Genomic DNA, 24,133 nt, shown 5'->3' with positions numbered 1-24,133 from the left:
ATTCATGCTGGCCTGCAGGAGCGATTTCGAGGCGCAACTGGTTTCCTTCTTGTCCGCGCTCGGCTGCCTCTTATTGGTCTGTCCGTCCATGATCATCGGCGCCGTGGCCAAGACTACAAGTACGCACGCATACAGCCATTATTGGTGTAGTATAAAAATTATGAAGCGGCCAAATCAATCAATATAAATTAACCAAATTAACCAAAAACGCCACGCCGAGCAACAGCGCAAAAGAAGGACGTGTGACTCATACCGTGAAATCTTTATTATTATTATTATTATTATTATTATTATTATTATTATTATTATTATTATTGTTATTAATATTATTATTATTATTATTATTATTTGTTGTTGTTGTTGTTGTTGTTGTTGTTGTTGTTGTTGTTGTTGTTGTTGTTGTTGTTGTTGTTGTTGTTGTTGTTGTTGTTGTTGTTGTTGTTGTTGTTGTTGTTGCACGTAGATGACACAGTGCTACTAAATAAACATACAACTCACGCGAAGGCGATTAGTTTGCTGTAGGAGAATGTGTGCTATGCAGAGACACGGTTCGAAAATAACGGTCTTACAGTGAATTCAAGAAAAGAGAAAGTTGTTTCAGAAATGCGCTGGTAGGCAGCAGTTAATACGCTACCGCTTTTTATTGCGATAGCAATTACATGGACACTTTAAGCGCATTTCTACTGTCACCGTTGGCGTCGCCATAACGTTCCGCATAAAGTCCAACGGCGAGAACACCGTCGCCGCGCGCCCTACGCTGTATGCGCGAGTAAAATCTTGCGGGGGCAGCTGACGATTGCTCAACCTCACCTGCGCGAAACGGAGGGAAACAAATGAAAAATTGAAATTATGTGGTTTTACTTGCCCAAAACAACGATCTGATTATGAGGCACGCCGTAGCGGGGGACTCCGGATTAATTTCGACCACCTGTGGTTCCTTAACGTGCGCCTAAATCTAAGCACACGAGTGTTTTTGTTCTGTTTTCTGATTTTTTGCATTTCGCCCCCATCGAAATGCAGTGGCCGCCGGCGGAATTTGATCCCGCGACCTCGTGCTAGCAACGCAACACCAAAGCCACTAAGCAACCACGACAGGGACGAAACGGGGAGAGCGCGGAGGAAGCGCGCCGTCTTCCGCCGCGCGCGAGGCACCCAACGTTGTGAGACGCTGGAGGGAGGGCAGGGACGGGGGGAGTACGGGGAGGCAGCGCTCTACTGTGGCTGTGCGTGGTCGCGCGGCTGTGTCTTGAAGGCGATCTGCGTTGGGGGCAGTCTAGGTGCATCGATGGCTCGTAGCTTTGTGCGTGCTGTATGTTCTCGGTGTTCAGTTTGTGTTGAAGCAATAGACAACACGATGGTCACTTCGTTCGCTGCTGCTGCCGTGCTTCCTTACGCCAGCGTTTCGACAGCGAATGTCCGCGGTCATCGAGTGTGATGTGTTCATTTTAGCTGGGCGCGCTGACACCATGCTTGTTATTTTAGTTAGCAAGCGAATGTTCACAAGTTGATACGGCCGATAAAAGTGCTATCTTTAGTTCATATGGCTGCCTGATAATTTGCTATCGCAATCGATGCTTCGCCTTTCTGGCGAAACTGCGACGTTTTTATGCGAAGCACATTACTAGAGCTCAACCCAGCTCCTCAGGCGCGGCGGTGTCGCCTTCAATACCACGTGACACCGTGACGTCACGACAGAGGAGAAACGGGGCTCCAACTCGCGCCGTCGCTCGCGGCGTCGCGGCGGTATATAAGCAGCTGCGCTTTTTCTAGGTGGCTTTGGCTCAACTCTTGTAAGATGGGCTGGGTGGGAATCGAACCAGGGTCTCCGGAGTGTGAGACGGAGACGCTACCACTGAGCCACGAGTATTTTTTTTTTTTCTTTATTGCCGACTTCGACGTTCTAAATCATGGTTTACAAAGAATAAAACGTGTGAGCCACACTTTGGTCAACATGGTGCTAAAATCTTTTCAACATCGCTAATTCATCAAATACAGAGATCCATTGCGGTGGATCAGGCTGCGTTTTGAAACCATCTCTCACACACACGACACTCTCAATGAAATTTTCCCGAGTCGGTCGAGCAGCAATGTCTCCGTTTTGGAATTGCAGTCTAGTTTTCCACATTGCGTGGAGGCTCAGGACCATAATAAGGTCATACGGGACATCCTCGGTGTTATCAAACGGTAAGAAGCGTATTCCATATGGGTCTAGGGGTAAGTGTTTTTTCAATGTTCTCTGCAGAACATCCCAGTGAAAGATGGCGTCCCAGCAGTCTAGGAATGCATGTTCTATTGTTTCCGGTTTTTTGCATAATAAGCAGTCAGTTGTCCAGGGGATGAATATACCCTTTTCATGAAGCCAGGTCTTAACGGGAAGTGTGTTTGTGTGTAAGTTGAAGAAGAAAGTTTTAGCTGACGGCGGTATTGGCATTTTTTTCACTCTCTTTAGGACATCTTGTCTACTGAGCCACGAGTACGATGCTTCGAAGCGGTACAAAAGTACGATGCTTCGAAGCGGTACAAAAGCGCCTCTAGTGAATGCGGTGTTGCCTTAGATACGAGCTGTTTCTAAGGCTCAGACGTGAGTCGCTTGCTCAGGCGCACATTTCGTTGCCGCGCCGAACGCTGCGTTGCTCGACGCTCACCGCGTCCAATGCGGGGCGCGTAGTCGCTGCGCCGTAGCCCATTGTCTTACACCCCTTGGCGGGTGGACGGGAACGCTGTCGCGTTCCACTCTTGAAGGCGAAGCAGAGTAACGCATGAGTTGTTTCTTCTACTAGCCGAACCAAATATAGCCAAGCAACAGCAGTTCACCAGGCTAAACAGTGGTTCAACAACTAAAATAAAGGCTAGTATGCTTCGCATCCTGGGCTTAACCTTAGCTAAGCCACAGCCATTTTTGCACTCCCGCAACAAATATCTTGGTAATTGCTTTCCCATAGCGGGTGTGGATTAGATAAGATACCTCGGATTATTTATTCATAATGACCTATCCTAGCACCGCCATTTACCATGCATCAATACTAGACTCAGGAGTGTTGCGCGTTTATTATTTAATAAAAAATATTTTCTTGCGTTGTCGGTTAAAAGAACAGTCATGCACACGTTCATATACAGTGTTTTGAGGTACGGTATAAGCGTCTTTGAATCTTTTTTCTGTTCGTTGGCAGTGCAGAATCGATGCCATATTAAGGAGGATTCTGAAAGACACCACTTACATTTCTCCTGTGGCGAACAGTGCTGATCTGTCTTTGTCTCTTTGCTTGCCTTCCTTTAATTCACTGTTGGTGCAAACTGTTGACTCGCGCCACTTTTGTAACTCCGATTTCAGACATGCCTACACTGCATCTCGATCGCTATGAAATGGTCCTCGTTTTAGTGTGCCCCGTTGCGCTACAAGAGATGGCTAAGCTAGAAGGTGTGCTTATGTTCCCCAAATTTTCAATGAATTCCCGGACGATACACTCACTGCGACCTCGAAGCGCACCCTACGGAATATGTTAAATTATATCTTTGGCTCGTCTAACGCTGTCTTTTTATTTTCGACTGTTACCTCGTTTTCCTGTTATAGTATCACGTAGCTTTCTGTTTCTGTCTCATTGCCTAGGTAGCGACGACTGATTTCAATCCTGTTCGATGTCCTTAACAAGTTTTCTGTTGGCGATGTTTTGGGGTCCTGTCGCGCAAGCCTCTCTGTGGCTTTGGCCGAGAAGGCAATTAAAAGTTATTATTATTATTATTATTATTATTATTATTATTATTATTATTGTTATTATTATTATTATTATTATTATTATTATTGTTGTTGTTGTTGTTGTTGTTGTTGTCGTTGTTGTACTTTTGCGCACTTTCAGGAAATACACAACCGTGATTACAGACGGAACGTTTCTAACGACCAAGCTTGATATATATGTGCGCGCGCAAGAAAGAGAGAGAGAGAGAGAGTGTGTGTGTGTGTGTGTGTGTGTGTGTGTGTGTGTGTGTGTGTGTGTGTGTGTGTGTGTGTGTGTGTGTGTGTGTGTGTGTGTGTGTGCATGTGTGTGTGTGTGTGTGTGCGTGTGTGTGTGTGTGTGTGTGTGTGTGTGTGTGTGTGTGTGTGTGTGTGTGTGTGTGTGTGTGTGTGTGTGTGTGTGTGTGTGTGTGTGTGTGTGTGTGTGTGTGTGTGTGTGTGTGTGTGTGTGTGTGTGTGTGTGTGTGTGTGTGTGTGCGTGCGCCTGTCCGTCCTAGACGGGGCCTCCGTTTGCCAACTACAGTCTCACTTGCGCAGACTTCACGGCCGCCGGCTACACTGGGGGTCACGTGCTTCGGGAATCCGAGCAGGCCGACGTCTTGCCGTACAGCTTACACTACCTGGTGCCTGTCTACGCGTCGGTCATGGGCCTCGGAGCGATCGCGTCCTCCGTCTTTTCGTCGGTCGATGCGGCGGCGCTCAGCGCAGCCTCGGTCTTCGCCAGGAACATCTACTTTAACGTCCTGAGGCCTAACGTGAGTAAATTTCTGCAAGCCGGCTCTCTTCAAGTCCCGGCCCTCTCGTCCTGAACAGTGGACGGCAAAGGGGCACTAGGATTCTCGGTGTTTTTTGGCTGCTGCATTCTGTCCAGGCGATTGCATAGCACAACAGCCATCACTCTGCTGCGCTGGCATTCAATAGCTGGCGGGATAGCACAGTGGCGCGCGAGAATGGCCAGAATCTTCAGGTCACGTTACAAATTTGAAGCAGCCTGCATATGCGAAGATCAAGCTTTTGCGCGAGCAAACGCAGACACAGATTTACGCTGCCTTGCAGGAAATATGGGAAAAAGATATGTTTATCCCTCTTTCATACGAATCGGCAGAACACGACAGTTAAACGTGTCTTCACGGAAGCTGTTGCATGTTTCCTTCGCGAGTTCATGGTCCGCTGCAGCGGAAGTCGCGTGATTTGCGGGTCGGCGACCGTGTTGCAGGTTTGTTTGGCGAGCGGCGTCCTGCTTCCGAGTCGCTTCGGCGAAGGTAACAGCATTTTGGTCCGTCGTGTCTTGTGCAGCCATTTGAGTTGCGACGCGCTCAGCTTCAGAAATGCGAGTGGCAGAGTTAGCAGCGTGCGTCGCGAATGCGTTATGCTTCACGCTGGCGTCTCTCTCACCGGACCAAGGTGAGATTCGCCCGTCGACATCGTTGGTTTTCTGCACCGCTTAGCGCAGCGGTTTCCTTAGTTGGTGCCATCGCAAGCGAAGCAGTAGGCGGCGTGTAAGCAGTGATGATGCATGTTGAAGCTGCACTCCCTAGGCGACGAGGCGCCACAGGCAAGCCGGACGCGAAAGACAAACCATGTGCGGAAACAGCGTGGTCACCTGTGCAGAAAGCCTACACCGCCTACGCCAGGCTACACCATAGGTGTTCTGTGGCTACACCGCGTTGGAGTCTCCGCTGTGCTCTAAGTAATGAAGAGCTCACTGAAGGCGCTCGTTCGTGTCATGATGCAGTACTTCGATTTACCACTCCTAGATGGCGGTGCCATCCCTGTCAAGGGAAACCATGATTTTACGCGTTCATGCCTACGTTACATTCATTACAGGAAGTTGATGGTTGACCTCGGCACAAAACACTTTCGTGTTAGAAAGAGAATCTTGATCGTAGCACGATTTCCCGCGGATCAGCGCACTTTCTAAACGGCCGCAGCAGCATCGAAATTGAGTCCCCGTCAGGCCGTCCTCTAACAAGGACAGATGACGCATCAAACAAACAACAGCCTCTATTTTCCATCAACTTGATGGGGGGCGTAGGGGAAAAAAGGCCGAACAGTCAGGTCGACTAATTCCCGGTGACGTGTTTCTATTTCCTCCCAAGCCCAGCGCTCGATCGCTGCGCCGCCATGCGCCGCCCGCACGTACTACATTTCTAGGTACTTTTTTGCCGAAGCGCCATGGCACGCGCCCTAGATGTATCTGGTTTTGCGTTCCTGGCTGTGCCAGGGCGCGCGGTGTGATCGGGCCAGCCCGCATTTGCAGAGTTTAGGCGGTGTAGGTAAATTTTAATTCTGTATGCTTAAGCAATTGTATGCTTACCCAAAGAGAAAACCGTCCCTTCGTCCGTACCGTAATAAGACGACGGCTTTCGATATAGCGCCCGCAGTAGCGAACGAATTTGCCTTTGCGCTGCCTTCCGCTTCAACGGCAACGAAGCGGCGAAAACACAGGGCTGGCGTTGCTTTCAGTTAACGCCTCATTCTGCAACTTTCGCAGATCGCTTTGAAGTTAAGCGGACCCGCGTCTCTTCAAGACTATGTAAGCGGCAAGAACACAGCGCGCGAAGCTATGAGCTGTTGGCACTGTTTTGTGGGCATCGCAGATCGCTTTCAAGCTGCGTCCCATGCGGCATTGACATAAGCCGCCACCTGAGTACGTTTATGGCTCAATAATAGAGAATGTTAGGGCGTCCAGTATTCCGGCAAGCGCGGGCGGTTTGCCAGGGGAACGGGGGCGTAAACTTCAACGGCCAGATTGGTAGCGCCAGCTGTTGGCGCAAAGCTCAACCACACAAACACGGAGCCAATTGCTATATTCTGCTTGGCTGCTGGTGTAAATTTTGGACAGCGGCGTAATCGTCTGGACAATTATGCCACTGCCAAAAATTTGCACCGGCAGCGAAGCAGAATATAGTAGCTTACTGCAATTTTAGCTCTGTGTTTGTCTGGTTGAGCTCTACGCCGCCAAGGCGGCTGCATCGCGCCGACCGCTCACGTTGCTCCCGCCCATCTGGCAATCCGCCCAAACCACCCCCGTTTGCCGGAATACCGGACACATTAAAAGTCTCCAATGGTTTTACGCGGATGAATAAGGCGCTGAAGAGCTATAACGTCTTATAAAATGATCGGAATGGTCATCAGCGGATCTCGGACCTCCACCTGCAGTACTTTGCTTGCGTCATCAATGCTCCTTGCGCCGCCGTCGGCACCAGTTCGTGTCGCCACTGAGCTGTCGTTAGTAATGGCCTAATCAAGTTACATAACATTGACACCGGGCTGCGCGGAGATGAGCTAGTGGCACAATGCTTACGCTGCTTACGCATAGTCTAACTCCCAGAGGAGTTTCTGCGAGATTTTTTTTTGTTCCCGGACGTTTGATATGCGTCGTGTATGGCGCCAGTGCATTGCTATTGTTTCTGCTGGAAGAGAGATAGTGATGTCAATAAGGAAAGGAAGCTTGAGCGCAGCGATGATGTGGCTCGTGGTGCGAGAAACCCTCCATGCCCCACGGTTATCCCAGCTTTTGTAGATCGAAGCGCCTCGCACACCACAACAAACTTCTTATCACATCCCTTTATCCCCTTATCCAAACTGAACAATTTCGTCCAGTGTTGCGTCAGCTTCCGCACGCAACTCTTATTTCGAAGCAGCCTAGGCGTCTTGTTTTGAAAAGCCTATTTTCTCTTAGCGACAGCTGGGTGAGCAGATTGTGCGCCCAAGCATAACATCTCCCTAGTCCCACCAAGTACCTACAAGAATCTAGGGCGCTCGCCGTGGAGCTTTGGGGAAAAGTACCTAGAAACGTGGTACACGCGAGCGGCGCATGGCGGCGCAGCATCGAGCGCTGGGCTTGGGCGTAAATAGAAACACGCTTCCCGGTGCCCCTCCTCTCCCCCCACCCAAAAAAAAGAAACACATATACATTTCATAAATGCAGACAGTGCAGCTTGCGACAAGACGTGAAAACACGTTTTTAATTGTATAATAATAACACCTATCACTGCAAGCATGTTTGTGGCATATAAATATACATATTCTTAAACGAGTGAGCATGCAACTGTACTAATTGCTTTATATTACATGTCTCTGCTGAAAGACATATGCAAACACACACACACAGAGGCTCACTTTTAAATATGCAAAAGAGTATATCTCGGACCATCATCTCTAAGTTTCACAAGAAAAAGCTCAGGAAACACCTGAAAGACAGAAACATATGATATGCATCCCAATTTGCACAAACGAAAACAATGTGGAGGGAAATGCGCCTAAGGTACAAAATAAAACAATTTTAACGGCTATTTTGATGTATTCTCCAGCTGTATAGCGTGTCCGTGACAAATATTCAATAATTATGGCAGTTTTCATCATGTACTGTCTACAGATGTTCTACACGTCTCTATATTCCAAATTGTCCTACTACGTGTATCATATTGCTACGGAACTGTATTTGCGATGACGAAGAGCCAAGCAGTGTGAAGACGACGACGACAATTAGAGGCTAGCGCGGGCTGTTGCCTCTTGGCCAAGTGCGGCGTATTTCCTTATAAATATACTTGTATATAGCTTTTCGTCTGCGTCTTCCTATGTAACATATCTGGTGGAGGTGGACGTCCTCTGTACCTCGTCATGGAGCTTCGCAGTGGATGGTACGTCGAGCCTTCCTTCATGGCTCCCGGCGACGACAACACGGCTCCGCCGGCTCCGACACCTGCTGCCACTTCGACTACCTACATCGCTCTCCCCCTGACCCTGGCGTATTCTCGGGCAAAGATGGGGAAGACGTCGAAGACTTCCTCATCTTTGCACACGGCTTTCCGGCCGTGTGCAGACGTCAACAGAGCCCCACGTCACGTACATTCAGGACGTCTTGGCTCGGTGCCGCAAAGTTGACACACACATGACTGAGTCAGATAAGCTTTCCCACATCCTCAAAGGCATTGCCGATGATGCCTTCAACTTGCTCGTTTGCAACAACGTGGCGACGGTAGATGCAGTTATAAAATAGTGACGCCGCTTGGAACTCGCTAAAAGCCGACGTATCGACCAGCAGTTTGCTCGTCTGCCCAACACCCCAGCGACATCTTCCTGTGCCGACGCTCCTCGTCCCAACAACACTGGCGATGTTACCAGGATCGTCCGGCGTGAAATCAAGGCCGCCTATCCGGCTGCCTTCGACTCGAGCCCCTCCAGCGCACCTGCTGTCATGGTTTCCCTGACACAGGCAGTTGTCCGTCAGGAGTTCGCAAACATGGGTCTTCACACCATCTGCTCGGCCCATCGCCCTAATACCCACCCGGCTTCCTCGATGCCGCCCCGTCCTGCATCTTCTTACCCACCACGTTTCCGCAACCCATCTGAATGGCGCACTGCTGACGACACGCCCATTTGTTTTCACTGACGTCGAATCGGGCACATTTCTCGGCACTGCCGCAGTCGCTGGAGTTCCCCGACCCGGTCTACTTATACTGCCTACTCTCGACCCCCAGGTGGCCCTTCTCGTCCCTATGCCGCACGCTCCGATAATGCCGCCACTGATTCTCCTGCGCCGAACCGCCCCTATTCTTGTTCACCTTCGCGCCAACGATGACAATCTCGCTCTCCCCAGCCCCGTCGCTCCTATTCGCCGACTCCCTTCGGACGCCGCTCCCAGACGGAAAACTAGACGATGCAGCGCCTCGAGGTGACGCTGCATTGCTCCCTACGCCGCCAAATCCTCTACTGACGTTGCCCACTCATCTGAACCTTCTTGACGTGCAAGTCGACGGTATTTCTGTATCTGCTCTTATAGACATTGGGGCGCATTTGTCGGTAATGAGCGCTGACCTTAGTAACCGGCTGAAGAAGATAATCACGCCCGCCACGACGGTCTGTTTTCCGTGTCGCCGATGACGTAACAGCCCCCGTAATTGGTATGTGTACCGCCCGCGTCTCCTTCGCCGATCGCTCCACTATCGTATTATTAACAGTCATCGCCCAATGTCCGCACATCATCCTCGGCTTAGACTCCCTCTGCGCACATTCTGCTCTCATCGATTGTTCCGCCAGTACTCTCCGCCTTGACCTGCCTGTTCTGCATCAAGCTGAAGCACACCCCAGTCGCCTCAGTTCCGTCGATTTCGTTCGCTTGCCACCTTCGGCACTGACTTACGTTGACTTAGTGTCATCCCCACCAGTACCCGACGGTCACTACATCGCGGCTCCTATGCCGTAACATATGAAGGAGTTTTCTTGGAAAAAGAAGCTAAAGCTGAGCGAAAGTTTGTTTTCTTGTATAGTGTTTTTAGAGGTTAAACACAGACGGTATGAACAAATCTGAGTAATTGTCATAATGTTCATCTTTTCAAACAAAAGCAGAGATGGGTAATCTCGAGAAACACCGAAAACATGTCGCAATATTCCTTTCTGTGACATTCTTTTCTATCAATATGCATTGTCGCGACGTTGATCGAAGAACATCGTCGGATGTCAGTAGAATGGACAGTTCACGAAGCAAGCTTGACCACTATGTAGGTTCACCGGATTTTGACCACCTCTCTGCAGAAAAGGAGAATTGCCGCAAGGTTGTAGCCCCATGCTCTTCCCCTACCAGAAGGCGTAGCGAGTCGGCATCACGTGGTGCGGCGTCGGCCCGAGATCGTTTGACTAAATATGGCCGGGATATTTGTCCTACCCACCGAACAGCCCAGATCTGAGTCTACCGGAGTCTCGCCTGTTCCCGAAGTTAAATATTCCATCGACGATTGCGATACTGCCTACTGTGAAATTTGAGCGCGGCTGTGTATACACTCTTAAGCAAAATTACACCCTTTGGGTCGTAGCTTGCCGCACAACAATAATCGCCATCTGTCTTGACCGCATTTCCTTTCTTTAACGCTGCGAGCCTGTTACTTTCAAGTCGCGAACGGCATGCGCGCTGTCAGCATGACAGAGCATTCTCCGCAGGAAAGTAACGAGCGCCGAGTTTTCAAGAGAAGAAACACAAGCAAGACAGATGACGATTATTGTTGTGTGGCATATATACACCTCAAAGGGTGTACATTTGTTTAAGAGTGTATGTGTTTTCATTCGCTGGCGCGCCGCGAATGCTGTATATATGCTCTCTGCTGTCTGCTGTCTGATGCTATCTGCTGTATAATGCTGCATAATGCTGTCTTTCGCGAGGCGCCAGCATTCGCTGGCGCGCCGCGAATGAAAGATTGTCCGCGCCAGCGAATCTTTCCGCTGGCGCGGCCAATCTTTCTAGTACGGCACGCTGCAAACGCAGCGCAGTGTGGGGCGAGTGCCTCGCTGATCGGGAAATCGCGAGAGGCAGCGCGTGAGTGATGCGTGGGCGCGATTCACCGCAGCCGCCGCAGACAGACCTGCGCTCATGCAGTGCTTTGTTTGCATATATGGTATCGGTGGCTTCATCGATGAAGAGCCCTACTGTAGCGCCGTCTCGTAGCCATCGTAGCCGCAAAGCGGTAAAAATTAAATTATGGGGTTTAACGTGCCACTTCCTCATTATGAGGCACGCCGTAGTGGAGGACTCCGGAAATTTCGACCACCTGGGGTTTTTTAACGTGCACTTAAATCTAAGTACACGGGTGTTTTCGCATTTCGCCCCCATCGAAATGCGGCCGCCGTGGCCGGGATTCGATCCCGCGACCTCGTGCTCTGCAGCCCAACACCATAGCCACTGAGCAACCACGGCGGGTAGATTTATATCATGCAAGAAAGTGCTTCTTCTTTCCTTTTTGCGTTGATCTAACAACTACAATAACATAGCAATTACGTTTATAGATATTGAAGCATTTTGAAACACTGTCGATAACAAAGTACGAAGCGGTGCCTGCCAAGGCGTCTGTGAGTCAGCCCAGTGTGCGCGCACTGTCGCGCGTCATTGTGGATGCAAACCGCCATTGCTCGCGAGGCGCAGCAAGCCCCAGGCGCGCGGACGCGAGCTTGCGCGCGTCCGCAAGCGTACGTGTGGCGTACGAGGCTTAAGAGCTGCGCTCCGAAAAACAATTGCTTTAGAGGCGTCCGTAACGAACGCCTGGTCCATTCGTCAATGGACATCACCCGAGTCATCCGACAGCCCAACAAGGATGGAGTCTTGAGTGGCTTCCGAGACCTCCCCAACTGCTTGCGGTATGTCATTAGCTCGGGAGGAGACTACTGTAAGCGGCAGTAACGTGGCTCCTACTTAAAACATACTTAGTGCACTTAAAATTGACACTGTTCAGAACGTTTGTTAAGACGCTCATAGCGCGAGGCCTTTCGCTATATTTCGTCGCATCTCACGCATCAGCAATGAACGCGTCTCTCGGGCATGTTCGGCCGTTTGCGGAAACGTGCGCAGAAACGTGTTCCCGCATTCTCGATCATGGTTTAAACTCAATTTCTCATAGCTCGAGAAACGCATGGATCATCCGAGCACCACCAACCATGAGTCGAACCTCCGTAGTCGTAGTTTACCGCGGAGGTATAGTCTGCCCAAGACCAGGAAACCTTACATGTGCTACAGATAATTCGCAAGTCTTTTTCTCGGCCCCTGATGTCACAAAATCGGTGTCAACGGTGGGCCTCTTTGATTTGTCGTCCGGGACTGTCCGGAATTGTCTGCGGGGCGGCTTACGCAACGCTCATTGGAGGAGCACACCACCTCGGCCATGCGGAGCTTGTCAGCGACGGATAATCGAAAAGGCCCACTGAAGAAAACAAGATTCGGCGAGTCCTGTGCTGTGTTGCGCAGTACAAAGTTTCCGCCTCTGTGACATCATTTATATGAAAGCGGCGTCTGAGATCGGACAGTGTGCACGGGCTTTAAAGCACCGCGTGCACCACCTGATCTCGGAGGGCATGATGTGATTCTAGAGGGCATTTATTGTGAGTATTCTCAAATTGTCCTCCCAGAATGTCCATCTCTATACGGTAAACAACGAGACTGCCAACGTTCATTTCCTGAAAACTGCGCTTGGGCCACTCCTGGGCCAACATTCTCAAACAATCACCTTCACGGAGGCACAAACTGTCGCGAGATATCGCATGACTGGCACGACGCCTCAGCGGCAGCGTTCCTAGCCAGTTCCTGGCACTATTCGAAAGTCGCCGTGCTTGGCCCTGCGCCAAAAAATTGCTGCCGCTCGTAAACATATCGATGCGTCTGGCGCTATAGTCATGCGAAATCTCCCGAACGTGAATGTCTTCCCGAAATTGATTGCCTGGAAATACCGCTCGTGGACAATCTATATACGACGACAAATCGAAGACACGTTATCCCTGAGGCTTCGCTGCCACTTGCACGCAGGCGAGCTCGGATGAGATGGCGGCGGCTGCTCGCATGAGCGTGTGCCTTTTGGGTGCGGTGTCCACGGCCATGGCGCTAGACGCGCAATCCGTCTACATAATGTGGAAACTCTGCGCCGACATCATCTACGTGCTGCTCTTCCCGCAGCTCCTCTGTCTCTTCTACCTGGCAGAGCTGACCAACACCTACGGTGTACTTGCCGGTATGCCCGTTTTCCTGGCCCGTAGGAAAGTACGTGATCGTGTTAGGTGTGTGATCCATGATGACAGCGCGAAAACCAGACAAGGACGAGAAGGACATGATCACGTTGATCTGTGCATTTGGAGCTCTCCACAACAACACAGTGTCTTTTCATAACCTCTAGATCGAAGCCTGGCGGGTTAGTCGTAATCGACTAAATGTAACCCAGTCTGTGTTGCGAAGTAAGCTCTTGTTGTCTCATTTCAGTTATTTGCTCTCAGTGCCGCCTTTAATGATATCTTTCAATCTCGTAGAGGAATTATAGGTAGGAGTGGTTATTGTGAACAAATAAACAAATTTCATGAAGCAACACGTGGTTCCAAACACAAGTCTTCAACACCTCAGGATGTGTGAGGGGACCACTCAAGCGGTCAGGCCATTCAAGTCTCCGCCTGTTTTACGACGCATCTGATTCGCTCAATATGATCTTGGCAAGTTAGACTTCACCGACATGAGGGCTGCCTTCCTTATGCCGACAAACATAATTTTCATAGAACTCTGACTAAATATGTGGCACCCCTTTACACCCTCCCTTGTCCTTCTCGCTCAAGAAAGCGCCGAGTCTGAGAGTCATGTCCTTTGTATATCTATGCTTCTTATCCAAATAGTGTGCGCTATTATCGTATTTCCACAACAGCGCATATAGAATGGTCACGCTGTCTGACGCAGGGGACGAGCACCTTGAGGCAATTGGTGCAGCATAGCAACAAACGCGCCTCTGGAATAGAATTGAAACAGCGCTTTTCAACTTCGTCGCACTCGTAGCTCCGTATACGTTAGCGACATGTCACAAAGTCGGAACAGAATTATTTGGCCCAAGAATTGGCTTTATTTGCCATACAACAATGCCCACGACCCTGCATGAAGTCCGAGGCAGTATAGTGAATCGCAAGAACTTTGCGTTTTTAGCCCGTTCCTTTCATGGACGTTCAAAAAATGTATGCTTACCCGGAGTTCCTTCCCACACTTCCAAAATCATTTCGTTCGCAAGTATGCATTGCCATTGGCTGGTCCAACATCGGACCGGTCGAAATATACATAAACTGATATGGACACCACAATACAGGTGGAAGAGGAGAATATTGGCACATTTGCCACGGAGTTCTTCGCGCGCTCCGCCATGGCGCGCTCGCTGCAAGCAACTGTAAACTCTGTCGATCGCACGACGTAAAAGCGTATTACGCGTAGTGTGACCCGGGCATTCAATTAAAAGCTGTCACAGATCACCGCAAACACTCCACTGCACCCCTTTTTTGGACCCCGCAGGCTTCCTGGTCGGACTCCTGATGCGTACGTTGTGCGGCGAGCCGCTCATCAACGTGCCGGTGATAATCAGGCTGCCGCTGTATCGCACGTTCTGTATGATCGCTAGTTTGAGCTGCACCGTGGGCGTCTCGTACGCCTACCAGACGTTGTTCGCGCATCGCCTGCTGGCGGATTTCTTAGGCTGCTTCGTGGTGGTCGGCCTGGACGATCGCGGCCGGTACCTGGTGCGCAGCGGCCTGGGCTCCGTCTCGGAGCCTCTGCCGTCGGGAGGTGCAGCCGTCGCCACCAAAGCCGATTCGCCGGCACGGACAGTTGCCCCCGACTCCAACAGCAAGGAGCTCAGACCCGTGAGACATAACTAATTCTCGGAGGAAAGATGCGTTTGACGCGTGGGGCAATTTACTTGGCTACGCTGAACGTATACGGGATTGCGCGCAATGACAAAATAACAAAATAGCGTGATAGCACAATAACGAAAAGGAAACAGACAAAATATTATGCAAAATTTTGCTTCACGGAAATATGCCGCTACTACCTGTTCAGCAACAGTATAGCACAGTGTGCGTATACATTGGGAGTCACACTTGTCCAGAGTAATCAAGCAGCCGATTTGGTCGCCAACCTTCGCGAATAAAGTAAAGGCCACAGCACCATATGCTCGGACCGCACCATATGCTCGGACCATATAGCGCACGAACCGTATGCTCGGTCCGTGCGCTATAGACTAAGCAGGGCTAGAATTCACAAAACGTTCTTAGGCTAGAATCATTCGTAAGAGCACATTTCATCCAACTTGATGCTAGACATATTATTAGCGAAAGTGACCGACCAATGGCATCGAGCAGTTGCCAACGAAAACCTTTGTGAATTGGGCCTCAGATCTGGAGCCAGATTCACAGAGCTTTTTGTTCGTAAGTGCCATCTGCCACTGGCTGATCGGCTTCGTAACTATGTGCGTCGTCATGATTGGGTGACATATGATCTTACGAATTGTTCTATCATAAGTAATTGTTTCTGAAAATAGACTCTGGGGCCGTAATCACAACGCTTTTATTCGTAAGTGTTCATTGCCATAGGCCGGTGGCCTTCGCTCATGATATGAGTAGCTCACAATGGGCTGGCACATTATTTTGCGAAGAATTATAGCGCAAATGTTTTTGGGAATGCGAGGCACTGAAACCCAGAATATACCGGTACCGCTATGTAGCTTCTGTGGACGATTGTGGTTCGGTTTACAGCTATATATCCCGCCAATCGAACACTCTATACGAGTGTTTTCACACTCATCTGAACGGCAAATATAACTTGCAGTTGCTTTCCAAGTCCAAGGCCTAATATCTAGAAGGGCCGTGGGTGCACTATTTAATGTAATGGACAAAATTTTGGATACACCACTCCGGTCCTAAAAGAACAACTAGATTCGCTTTCGCTATTGCATATTAGCGTTCTGCTGTCGTCAGAGACGATTGTAGGATCCTCTCTTTCATGCTTATTGCTTAATAAGCACAAATGCATGTGGCTGAATTCACACTGATCAGCCTAATGTCCTTTACTAATGTTACGTTTGATGGCACGGCTGGCGGTTCACCTAGTCTTATACATAAACCGTACTCCTATACAGCGCTTGAAGTGCCTTGTAAACACGGGCAATGTTTCGGCAATATTCAGTTCATTTCAGTTAAGTTTATTATTTAAATACAATGAATTGGTAAGAGACAATATACAGACGAGGGTCCCAAAGTCAAAGACTGCAACGGGACCCTCGGTTAATAATAACAATGTAGAGATGTATTAAAGAACAGCAAGCTAACTAAAAGAAACACACACAATCGCGAAAATACAACATAGAAAAAAAGATAAAGGAAAACAAATTGAATGTATACAAGCCTAAAGTGCAAAACAAAAGACTGTCAATACACACATTGACAAATGTAGTGTAATGAATGACGTAAACTTAGTTACACATATAAAACAGCTTAATGACATGACTAAGTGTATGAAAGGATGAAGATTTAATGCTGACGGGTAAACCGTTCCACAGTTTTATAGCAGAGAATGATGATGTCATTTTCGCATAGTTAGAATGAACCATAGGTTGTAGAAAATTGGAGTTACGCGCAAACCAGGTATTATTGATGAGGTGTCTGGAATCAATGAATTGGTATGAGAGCTGTTTAGCAAGCAATTTATAAAACATAATTATTGGATGACAGTTGAACAAGTTCGTAACTACAAGGATGTTATTTTCACAAAGTAGTAGAGTAGCACTCGTGAAAAACCTATTGTTAGTGATAATGCGTATTGCTTGGTTTTGCAAGTGCTGAACAGACGAGATATGACAGTTATGTGTGTTTCCCCAGGAAACCATACCATAATTATGACTGTGAATGAAGGCAAAGTATAATGCTAATAATGCGTCTTTAGAGAAATATGTTGTTGACTTGATTAATGCTCTAATACCGAAGGCAAACTTTTGCTTAATGAAGGAAATGTGTTGAGAAAACTTAAGGTTAGAATCTAATTTGACGCCCAAAAATGATACACAGTCAGAGACGGGAATCTGATGACCATCTAGAGTTATCTCAGGCAAGCCAGGTAGTATTGTTTGGCAAGAACGGAAAATCATAAATTGATTTTTTCGAAGGATTGATAATTAAATGATTGGACCAACACCAAGCAACAATATGGTCATGCTCATTGTTTAGTTTAAGAATGAAGGTAGTTCAAGAATTGTCACGCGTCGATATAGTAGTATCGTCTGCGTATAGTACACAATGTGCCGACTTAAGACACGTAGGTAAATCATTAATATAAATAGAGAATAGTAAGGGACCTAATATGGGAGCCTTGTGGTACACCTTGGTTAATAACTTTAGTATCAGAATAAGCACCTCCAAAAAAACTGTTCTCTATCATGTAGGTAGCTTTTTAGGAGGTTTAGTACTGCACCGGTAATTGCCAGGGCTTCTAGCTTAGTAAAATGAATGTTATGATTAATTGCATCAAAAGCTTTACTGAAGTCCAAGAATACTGAACCAACGAAGTTGCCCGTATCAATCGAGTGACGAACGTAGTCGGTTAGGGATATTAAAGCCAAGTTAGTCGAACTGCTAGCGCGAAGACCAAATTGAGAAGATTGCAACAAATTAAATTTGTTTAAGTAATTATTTAGGCGCTTACAAAATAACTTCTCAACAACTTTACTAATCGATGATAGAATAGAAATAGGTCAATAGTTAAACACCTCTGTTTTATCACCTTTCTTATGTACAGGAATAATCTTAGCCCTCTTAAGCGAAGTGGGAAAAATGCCACATTTAAAAATATTATTAATTATAATACAAAGTGTATCAGAAGTAAGCGGTGCAACAAGTTTTAGATGAAATACAGCAATGTTATCTAAGCCAGGGCTTGTATTCTTTAGAGCTAATATCATGGAACATACCTCATCTGCAGTTACGGGAAAGAGAAAAAAAAGAATGATTGCAGCGATAAATGGGATAAGTAGTAGTCATATGGCTGCTGTATCTATTATAGAAGTAGTCACTGAAACTATTTGCTATGCTGGAAGAATGAGTATGGGCTTTATTGTTGTAGTTTATTTTATCAGTAGTATTACCGGACTTAGGTAAGTTCATGAATGCATTAAGAAGTAGCCATTGTTCTTTTGGGGATTGTTCTTGTGTTTTGTAAATTCATTTTCGTAATACTGTCGTTTAGACTTCTTTAGCTAATTGTTCAGAATGTTACAATAATTTTTATAGCGAGCCGCTAAGCGTACATTAAATGGTTTCTTTTTAATCTTTTTGTATAGGTTTTCTTTTTTTTCTCACACTAGTCAGTAAACCTCCCGTCACCCAAGGGTTACCGGGAAATTTAAAATGTTTCTTACATCTGACGGTAGTGGTGTTAGCGCGAACGGCTTCTAAAAAGATGAAAAAGCAACTATTGTTTGTCGTGTTACTTCAATATTATCGGGAACCAATAGGACTCGATTTCTTGCAGCAAACATGCGAAGCAAATTGGCAATGAAACCAGAGGAAGCATGGGGGAAGATAACTGTTATAGTTATTTGAAATATTGAAAAGAAAGTGAAAGTGGTTGAAACACACAAGTTGTTGCAGCTGGAAGCCGAACCCAGATATTGAGCTTTATGCTAAAGCAGCGGCCATGTCCTGGAGTCCATTTTCTTGGCCGTTCATGTGTGTGTGACACGATTACCCACAGCAGTGTTAGCCTGCACCACTCACGGCTAGGGTGGCGTACGTGGAGCACCCTTTCGTGGATTTCGTTCTGGCATCGTTAGGTACGGCCCTCACTTGCAGTGGGTCGTCTTTTTGTTCAATCACATTTCCCTTTTACTCGTTGTTTCTATTGACTTATATTAAAAATAACGGCTAATGTTGCCCTGCCTTCCCTTCGTTGTCTGTCGGCTTCACGCGGTTGTACATACGCCCACCACTATCGGCATGCACGTGCGGCACACGTTGGCGAAAGTATTCACGCGAGTCGGTGCCGCAACATGATGCGCCACCGTATCCCCGAGCCTTTGCTCGTTCCCCTGCGTCCAGACCAACGTGCCTTTAAGACAAACAAAGTTGCTGCGCTTCACGCCACTCGTTACCTAACGCGACGGCGCGTTTCGCTGGTGCTGGCAGTGGCTTCGGGTGAAGAACGCAGCTCTGTTCCCGGCCACGTTCTCTGCGGAATTACTCCTTGATAACACAAATTATACATAAATACACACATTACAGCAAACGTCATAAGAAAGCACTTCCTGTTTCTTATGTTAAAGCAAACCTTTCTAACCTTTATGTGCCTATCTTCCTCGCCATGAGGTAATATTTATTCAGCCTCGTAGAGCCATTTCCGGCGCAGGTGCCGATTCTGGCACTTTTCGCTTGAGAGCGCTCTTTTTGGTCTGTCGATTGTTCTTATATGTAAACGCTTTCTGTGGCCGCACCGTACGTGTCCCCGCACTCGTTTCACGAAGTTACCTGTGACGGGAATCTTCACTTCGGCTAAAACGAACCCGCTCGCTGTACAAAAAGCTTTATTGGACAAGTACGTAGACCATTAGACAAACCGTATCGCCAAGCTTAGGTTTTTGTGAACTATTACGAAACTTCTGACCAATAAAGGCCGATAAAGCCTAGTACGAAAAGCTACAAGAACGCCTGCAACAACAAGCACGAAGGTCCGACAAATCCATGTAATAACCAGATTTCCTATGGTGGCTGAACGATCGCAGCGCCAGAGTTCCCTCTAGGGATTTTGCTTGGAAACTCTGTGCTTCCCGCAGCCATAAACACCTGCCTCAAGACAGACCCTATAAAGACACTGGTAGAGCGGCTCGTGCAGAAACAGTTTACCTGTTAGTCGTGACAGCCAAAGCCCATTAATATTTAAAAGAAACCATGGGCGCTATAACGCAAAACTATATAGGTAACGTAAAACTATATAATTTTATAGGGACCCTATAACGTCAAACTATTCCAATATGTTTTTGTTCCAATTTCCTAACATCAAATTTGCGTAACGGCCGACGCAAGCATCGGGCGGTCACCTGCAGGGTTGTTTTAACAGACCAATCAAACGCTCTTTTCGTTCCTAGGAGGTCACTTTTGTTTGCTTGAAAAATGAATAACATTGCCTACACTGAGCGGCTTGTCTTATCTAATTGGCTCACAAGAAGCGTGGAGCACGATCAAGAGGAGAGGGAGTCGATGGGGCCGAGCCACTGCACTGAAAACCGGTAACCGGATGAAGAAGGTGGGGCCAGCGTCTGTGATTGGCCCGTTTTCCCTTACTTTGCTTACGGTGGCTCGTCGACGATCGCGGCGGCATGCAACAGAAGCCTAATAATGACGCTAAAGCTGACCCTCAGCAATTAAGAGTTGGCAGAATGAGGTCGTAAACGTGCCGAAAGTGCTCGAAAACGTTACACGCCCACGCAAAAAAGTTTTATTATGCGCAAATAAACCCATGCTCTCCGGCAGGTGCAAGTCGCCATAGCCTGAGCGATCGGCGGCAGCCATTTTTATTCCTTACGGAACGGGACAGCCTGCGGCTATTCAGAAGAAAATTGAGTTTTGTTCGGCATATTAATGCCTCTTTAACGCGTACACGTCACTTTGACGCGGTGAGGTTTTGTGGTTTTGTGACGTCGCATGACAGGCAGGTGAAGCGGGTGCAGCCCGAAAACATTGGACCAATATCCGAGGGCTAATGGCGAAAAGGCGTCGAATCAGAAACTACTATTTTGCTTTTGTTCGGTCAAATCATGCATAATCAGTGTGTACACGTCATATCAGATGGAGAGCTATCACGGTTTTCGTGACGTCGTGTGACAGGCAGGTGAAGTGGGGGTGGTTTAAAAACGTTTTTCACCAATCGCGGAGGGCTGATTGCAGAATTGGAATAGAAAAGTTTGGAATAGCTTTACGTTATAGCGCTCAGGGCCCAGTTTTCGCTATAGCGCCCATATTATCCCTCTTATTGGAAAAGGTCTTCCGTGCTACACAATTACCACAGCATGCTGGGCGAGTTAGTGACTGAACATTTTCCTACGGGTGAGCAGCGAAACCCGGACGAAACACAAAAGGATGTACACGATACGAGCGCAGACTAAGGATGTTGTTAGTCTGCGCTCGTGTCGTATACTTCCTTTTTCTGTTTCGTACGGGTTGCGCTGCCTACCCCTAGGGACAAAACAAGCTGCTCCTGGACGAAAGTGGAAGGCGAAGGCTATTTCGCCTACGTGGGGCGCTGCTTTTCTTTACAGTGAAGCTGTTAACCTCTAGTTGGTCAGGATTTTTTCTTGGGCTTGTTCTGCGCTCACCCAAAAACAGTACCGCCGCCTAGCGGCCATGGTCACTCAGGCAAACCTCAAACAGCGGCTGGAAAAGGGCTTTGTCTCTGAGTTACCGCTTAACATAATTATGTTTTCTCTATATTCGAGTTACAATCCAATGCAATCATGTCTGCAGCTTGTGTGTAAGTCGCATTTTAAGAGTTTTCTGACACAGTTTACTGTGAGAAATTTCAGTAGTTCAACAACGCACTTTTGCTTGGTGGAGGGCCTAGAAGAATCAGAATGTATGCTGCACTTCCGCACGCGTGCGTGTGCGCGGGACGTATGTGTGTACATGATGTATCTGTCCTTGATGCCTTGGCACTCCGCGTGTGCTGCGGCCGTAATCGACAATATGGCAAACACCATCCAAAAACAGTACCGCCACCTAGTGGCTGCGGGCACTCGCAGACCTCGAACGGCAGCAGGAAAAGGGCTTTGTCTTTCAGTTCCCGCGTAACAGAAGTGTCTTTTCTCATATATTCGAATTACAATCCGAAACTATCCCGTCTGCAGCTTGCGCGTAAGCCATACTTTACAAATTGGTTGACGCAGTTTGCTTTGAAAAATTCAATTATTTTAATAAGTCACTTGCGCTTGCCGGGAGGGCCTAGACGAATCAGGATGTATGCTGCACTTCCGGCGCACACGTGCGCGCGCGTGTCACGTGGGTCACTTGGGGTGGTGGTGCTTGTCTAATGTCGGCGACAGCTTCGCTGTACATCCACTTTCGCAGGGTGAAACGGAGGCTGATTTTCTATAGCCTTCCAGGAAGCCTCTCGCACTGTATAGAAAGGAAATTGTTGACCGCAGATCGGGGCGCAACCTGCAGCAGCCGTCATGTCTCGACTCGTCTCGACACGAATGTTCGTCGTGGATGCGAGCGCTGTAGGAAACGATGCAGTGCAGACAAGCCTTGCTTCTAGCTCTCTGGTATATTAAGAGCTTCAGTGAAGTATCACGATCTCGTTTTACGCTTTCATTAGGACGCCGGGACACCAGTCGGGACACCAGCCGGGCGCCCCGGCTCCGGACCACGCGCGGACTACGCGGCGCAAGCCGTGGCAGCCGAGGCCGCGTTGTCGCAAACGTCACGAAACTCGACGAGCGTCACCCCCCGAGACTCCGCGGTTGTGTTGAGCCGGGTGACAGCGGATCCGTACGCCTTCCTCACCGAGCTGGCGGAGGCCGCCAAGCAGCAGACCTCGAGCATCGCTGCGACCGCGGCGGCGATGGTCGGCGTCAATGATGCGCACCAAGAATTGGAGAGCGCCGCAGAAACGAGCCGCGATGCCAGCAAATTGACCAACGTAACAGCTAATCCGGAGGTGAATCCCGAACTGAGCAAAACCTTTTCGTTTGCGCCGAAGCAGCCCAAAGCCGACAGAAGCCGTTCGGCCGGTTCGCTTAAGAAGGGCACACGGATGCGACGCCGTTCCAGTAGGTCCACGTCGTCGACCTCGTCCAAGTCCAAAAGACAGAAGCAAAAGGCGTGATGGTGGACCTCCAAAGTCCAAAAAATAGGCCACGGTGGACAAGACGTTTCTTGAAGGGCCACCGTGTGCGTGTGTGTGATTTGTACATAGTCTGCGTTGTAAACTGTGCTTTCTTATCCTGCCTTATATTGTTTTGCATAGTGTCCTCCAGCACTGCGGCATATGTATTTTTCTCACGAGTGCATCTGTTTCTTTAACGTAAAACGCCATAAGACAGCCCGAAATTGACACACTAGGTTGTAAATTTCGCTTTCTAAGTTTACGGCGCTTAAGTGCCATAGTCTCCAATATATTTGATATGTAAGCACCCTTAGAAATCATATCTATCGCTGGCTAAATGTGGACTGATGTTGAATAGTCCCGAAGGACTACAGCAGTCGCCAAACATGCACCGTTATATCTTTCAACTAAAGTCACTGAACATGAATTATTGTGCTGCCGAAACTCGCTTGATACTGAAGCCCACAGTTCAATTTTCGCTTGCCCGTTATAGTTCGTGGGTGCCACAATGTATGACGTACTGTGTGTCTACTGAGTTTAAGAACAATCAATGAATAAACAAAATAGGTTTTTCAAATATGTTTTAGAATCATGTTCATAAGTCCAATGTGTGACTGTCAAACAACAAATGTTCTGGGGGAGGTGCCTAAAGTTTGAGTAGTCACTAGCACCCAAAGTTCTCATCCTCCCTACTGGCCTCCTCGTCAGAGATTGTTGTGTCCTCCCCTTAATTGACAACGACTGGTTGTCGGCAATGTCGTCAACGATAATGATGATAATGAAGCCTCAATGGCACAAACCCACTATGGGGTATACGAATCGCGAATATGGGGCCACGAATCTCCCGTAGTGGGTTTGATGTGGTCCATGTCTCATTTTTTCTTCTTCCTCAATGACATGTTTAACACAGTTCTTCCACCTCTGTGGACTTGTGCAATGACATCTGCAGCACGTTCTTTCAGCTCTTTCACTTTGTATCCCCGGTTCGAAGAAGCCACAAAACGCTTCATGTCGCTCCACACTAGCTCTGTGGTATTGAGCTGGCAGTGATATAGTGGTAGCCTTAAAGCGAGGTGTCCAGCAGCAACAGCACGGTATGTGTTGCCATCAACTTTCAGTCTCAACAAGTTTCACCAACTCTGCCTTTACCATATCGTCATTCAAGGGAACTCCCTTTTGTGAAAGTCACGTCTGCATTTCCTTTTAAGAGTACTCTTGTGGGGAAATTTTTATTGCCTCACCGAGGGGTACGGCGCGTT

The 24,133-nt window shown here is 48.1% G+C and overlaps 1 protein-coding gene across 1 annotated transcript; it reads left to right on the top strand.

Annotated features, from left to right (window-relative positions):
* On the top strand, positions 1-23,428 carry LOC126540860 (uncharacterized). The gene is made up of 3 exons (XM_055076331.2): positions 1-119; positions 4,268-4,485; positions 22,365-23,428. Exons 1-3 carry the CDS (start codon positions 5-7, stop codon positions 22,872-22,874), a joined length of 843 nt encoding a protein of 280 aa, XP_054932306.2. The 5' UTR covers positions 1-4; the 3' UTR covers positions 22,875-23,428.
* The last annotated feature ends 705 nt before the right edge of the window (positions 23,429-24,133 follow it).

Source organism: Dermacentor andersoni, chromosome 2 (genome assembly GCF_023375885.2).
Source record: "Dermacentor andersoni chromosome 2, qqDerAnde1_hic_scaffold, whole genome shotgun sequence".
Lineage (NCBI taxonomy): Eukaryota > Metazoa > Arthropoda > Arachnida > Ixodida > Ixodidae > Dermacentor > Dermacentor andersoni.
This window is presented reverse-complemented; position numbering and strand designations above follow the sequence as displayed.

What these genes read in the sequence shown, in the direction of transcription:
- LOC126540860 (XM_055076331.2), top strand. Translation starts at nt 5, where the DNA reads ATGCTGGCCTGCAGGAGCGATTTCGAGGCGCAACTGGTTTCCTTCTTG. An exon ending in CGCCGTGGCCAAGACTACAA is followed by an intron (nt 120 to 4,267) that starts GTACGCACGCAT and finishes TCACTTGCGCAG; the next exon opens with ACTTCACGGCCGCCGGCTAC. An exon ending in TTAACGTCCTGAGGCCTAAC is followed by an intron (nt 4,486 to 22,364) that starts GTGAGTAAATTT and finishes CGCTTTCATTAG; the next exon opens with GACGCCGGGACACCAGTCGG.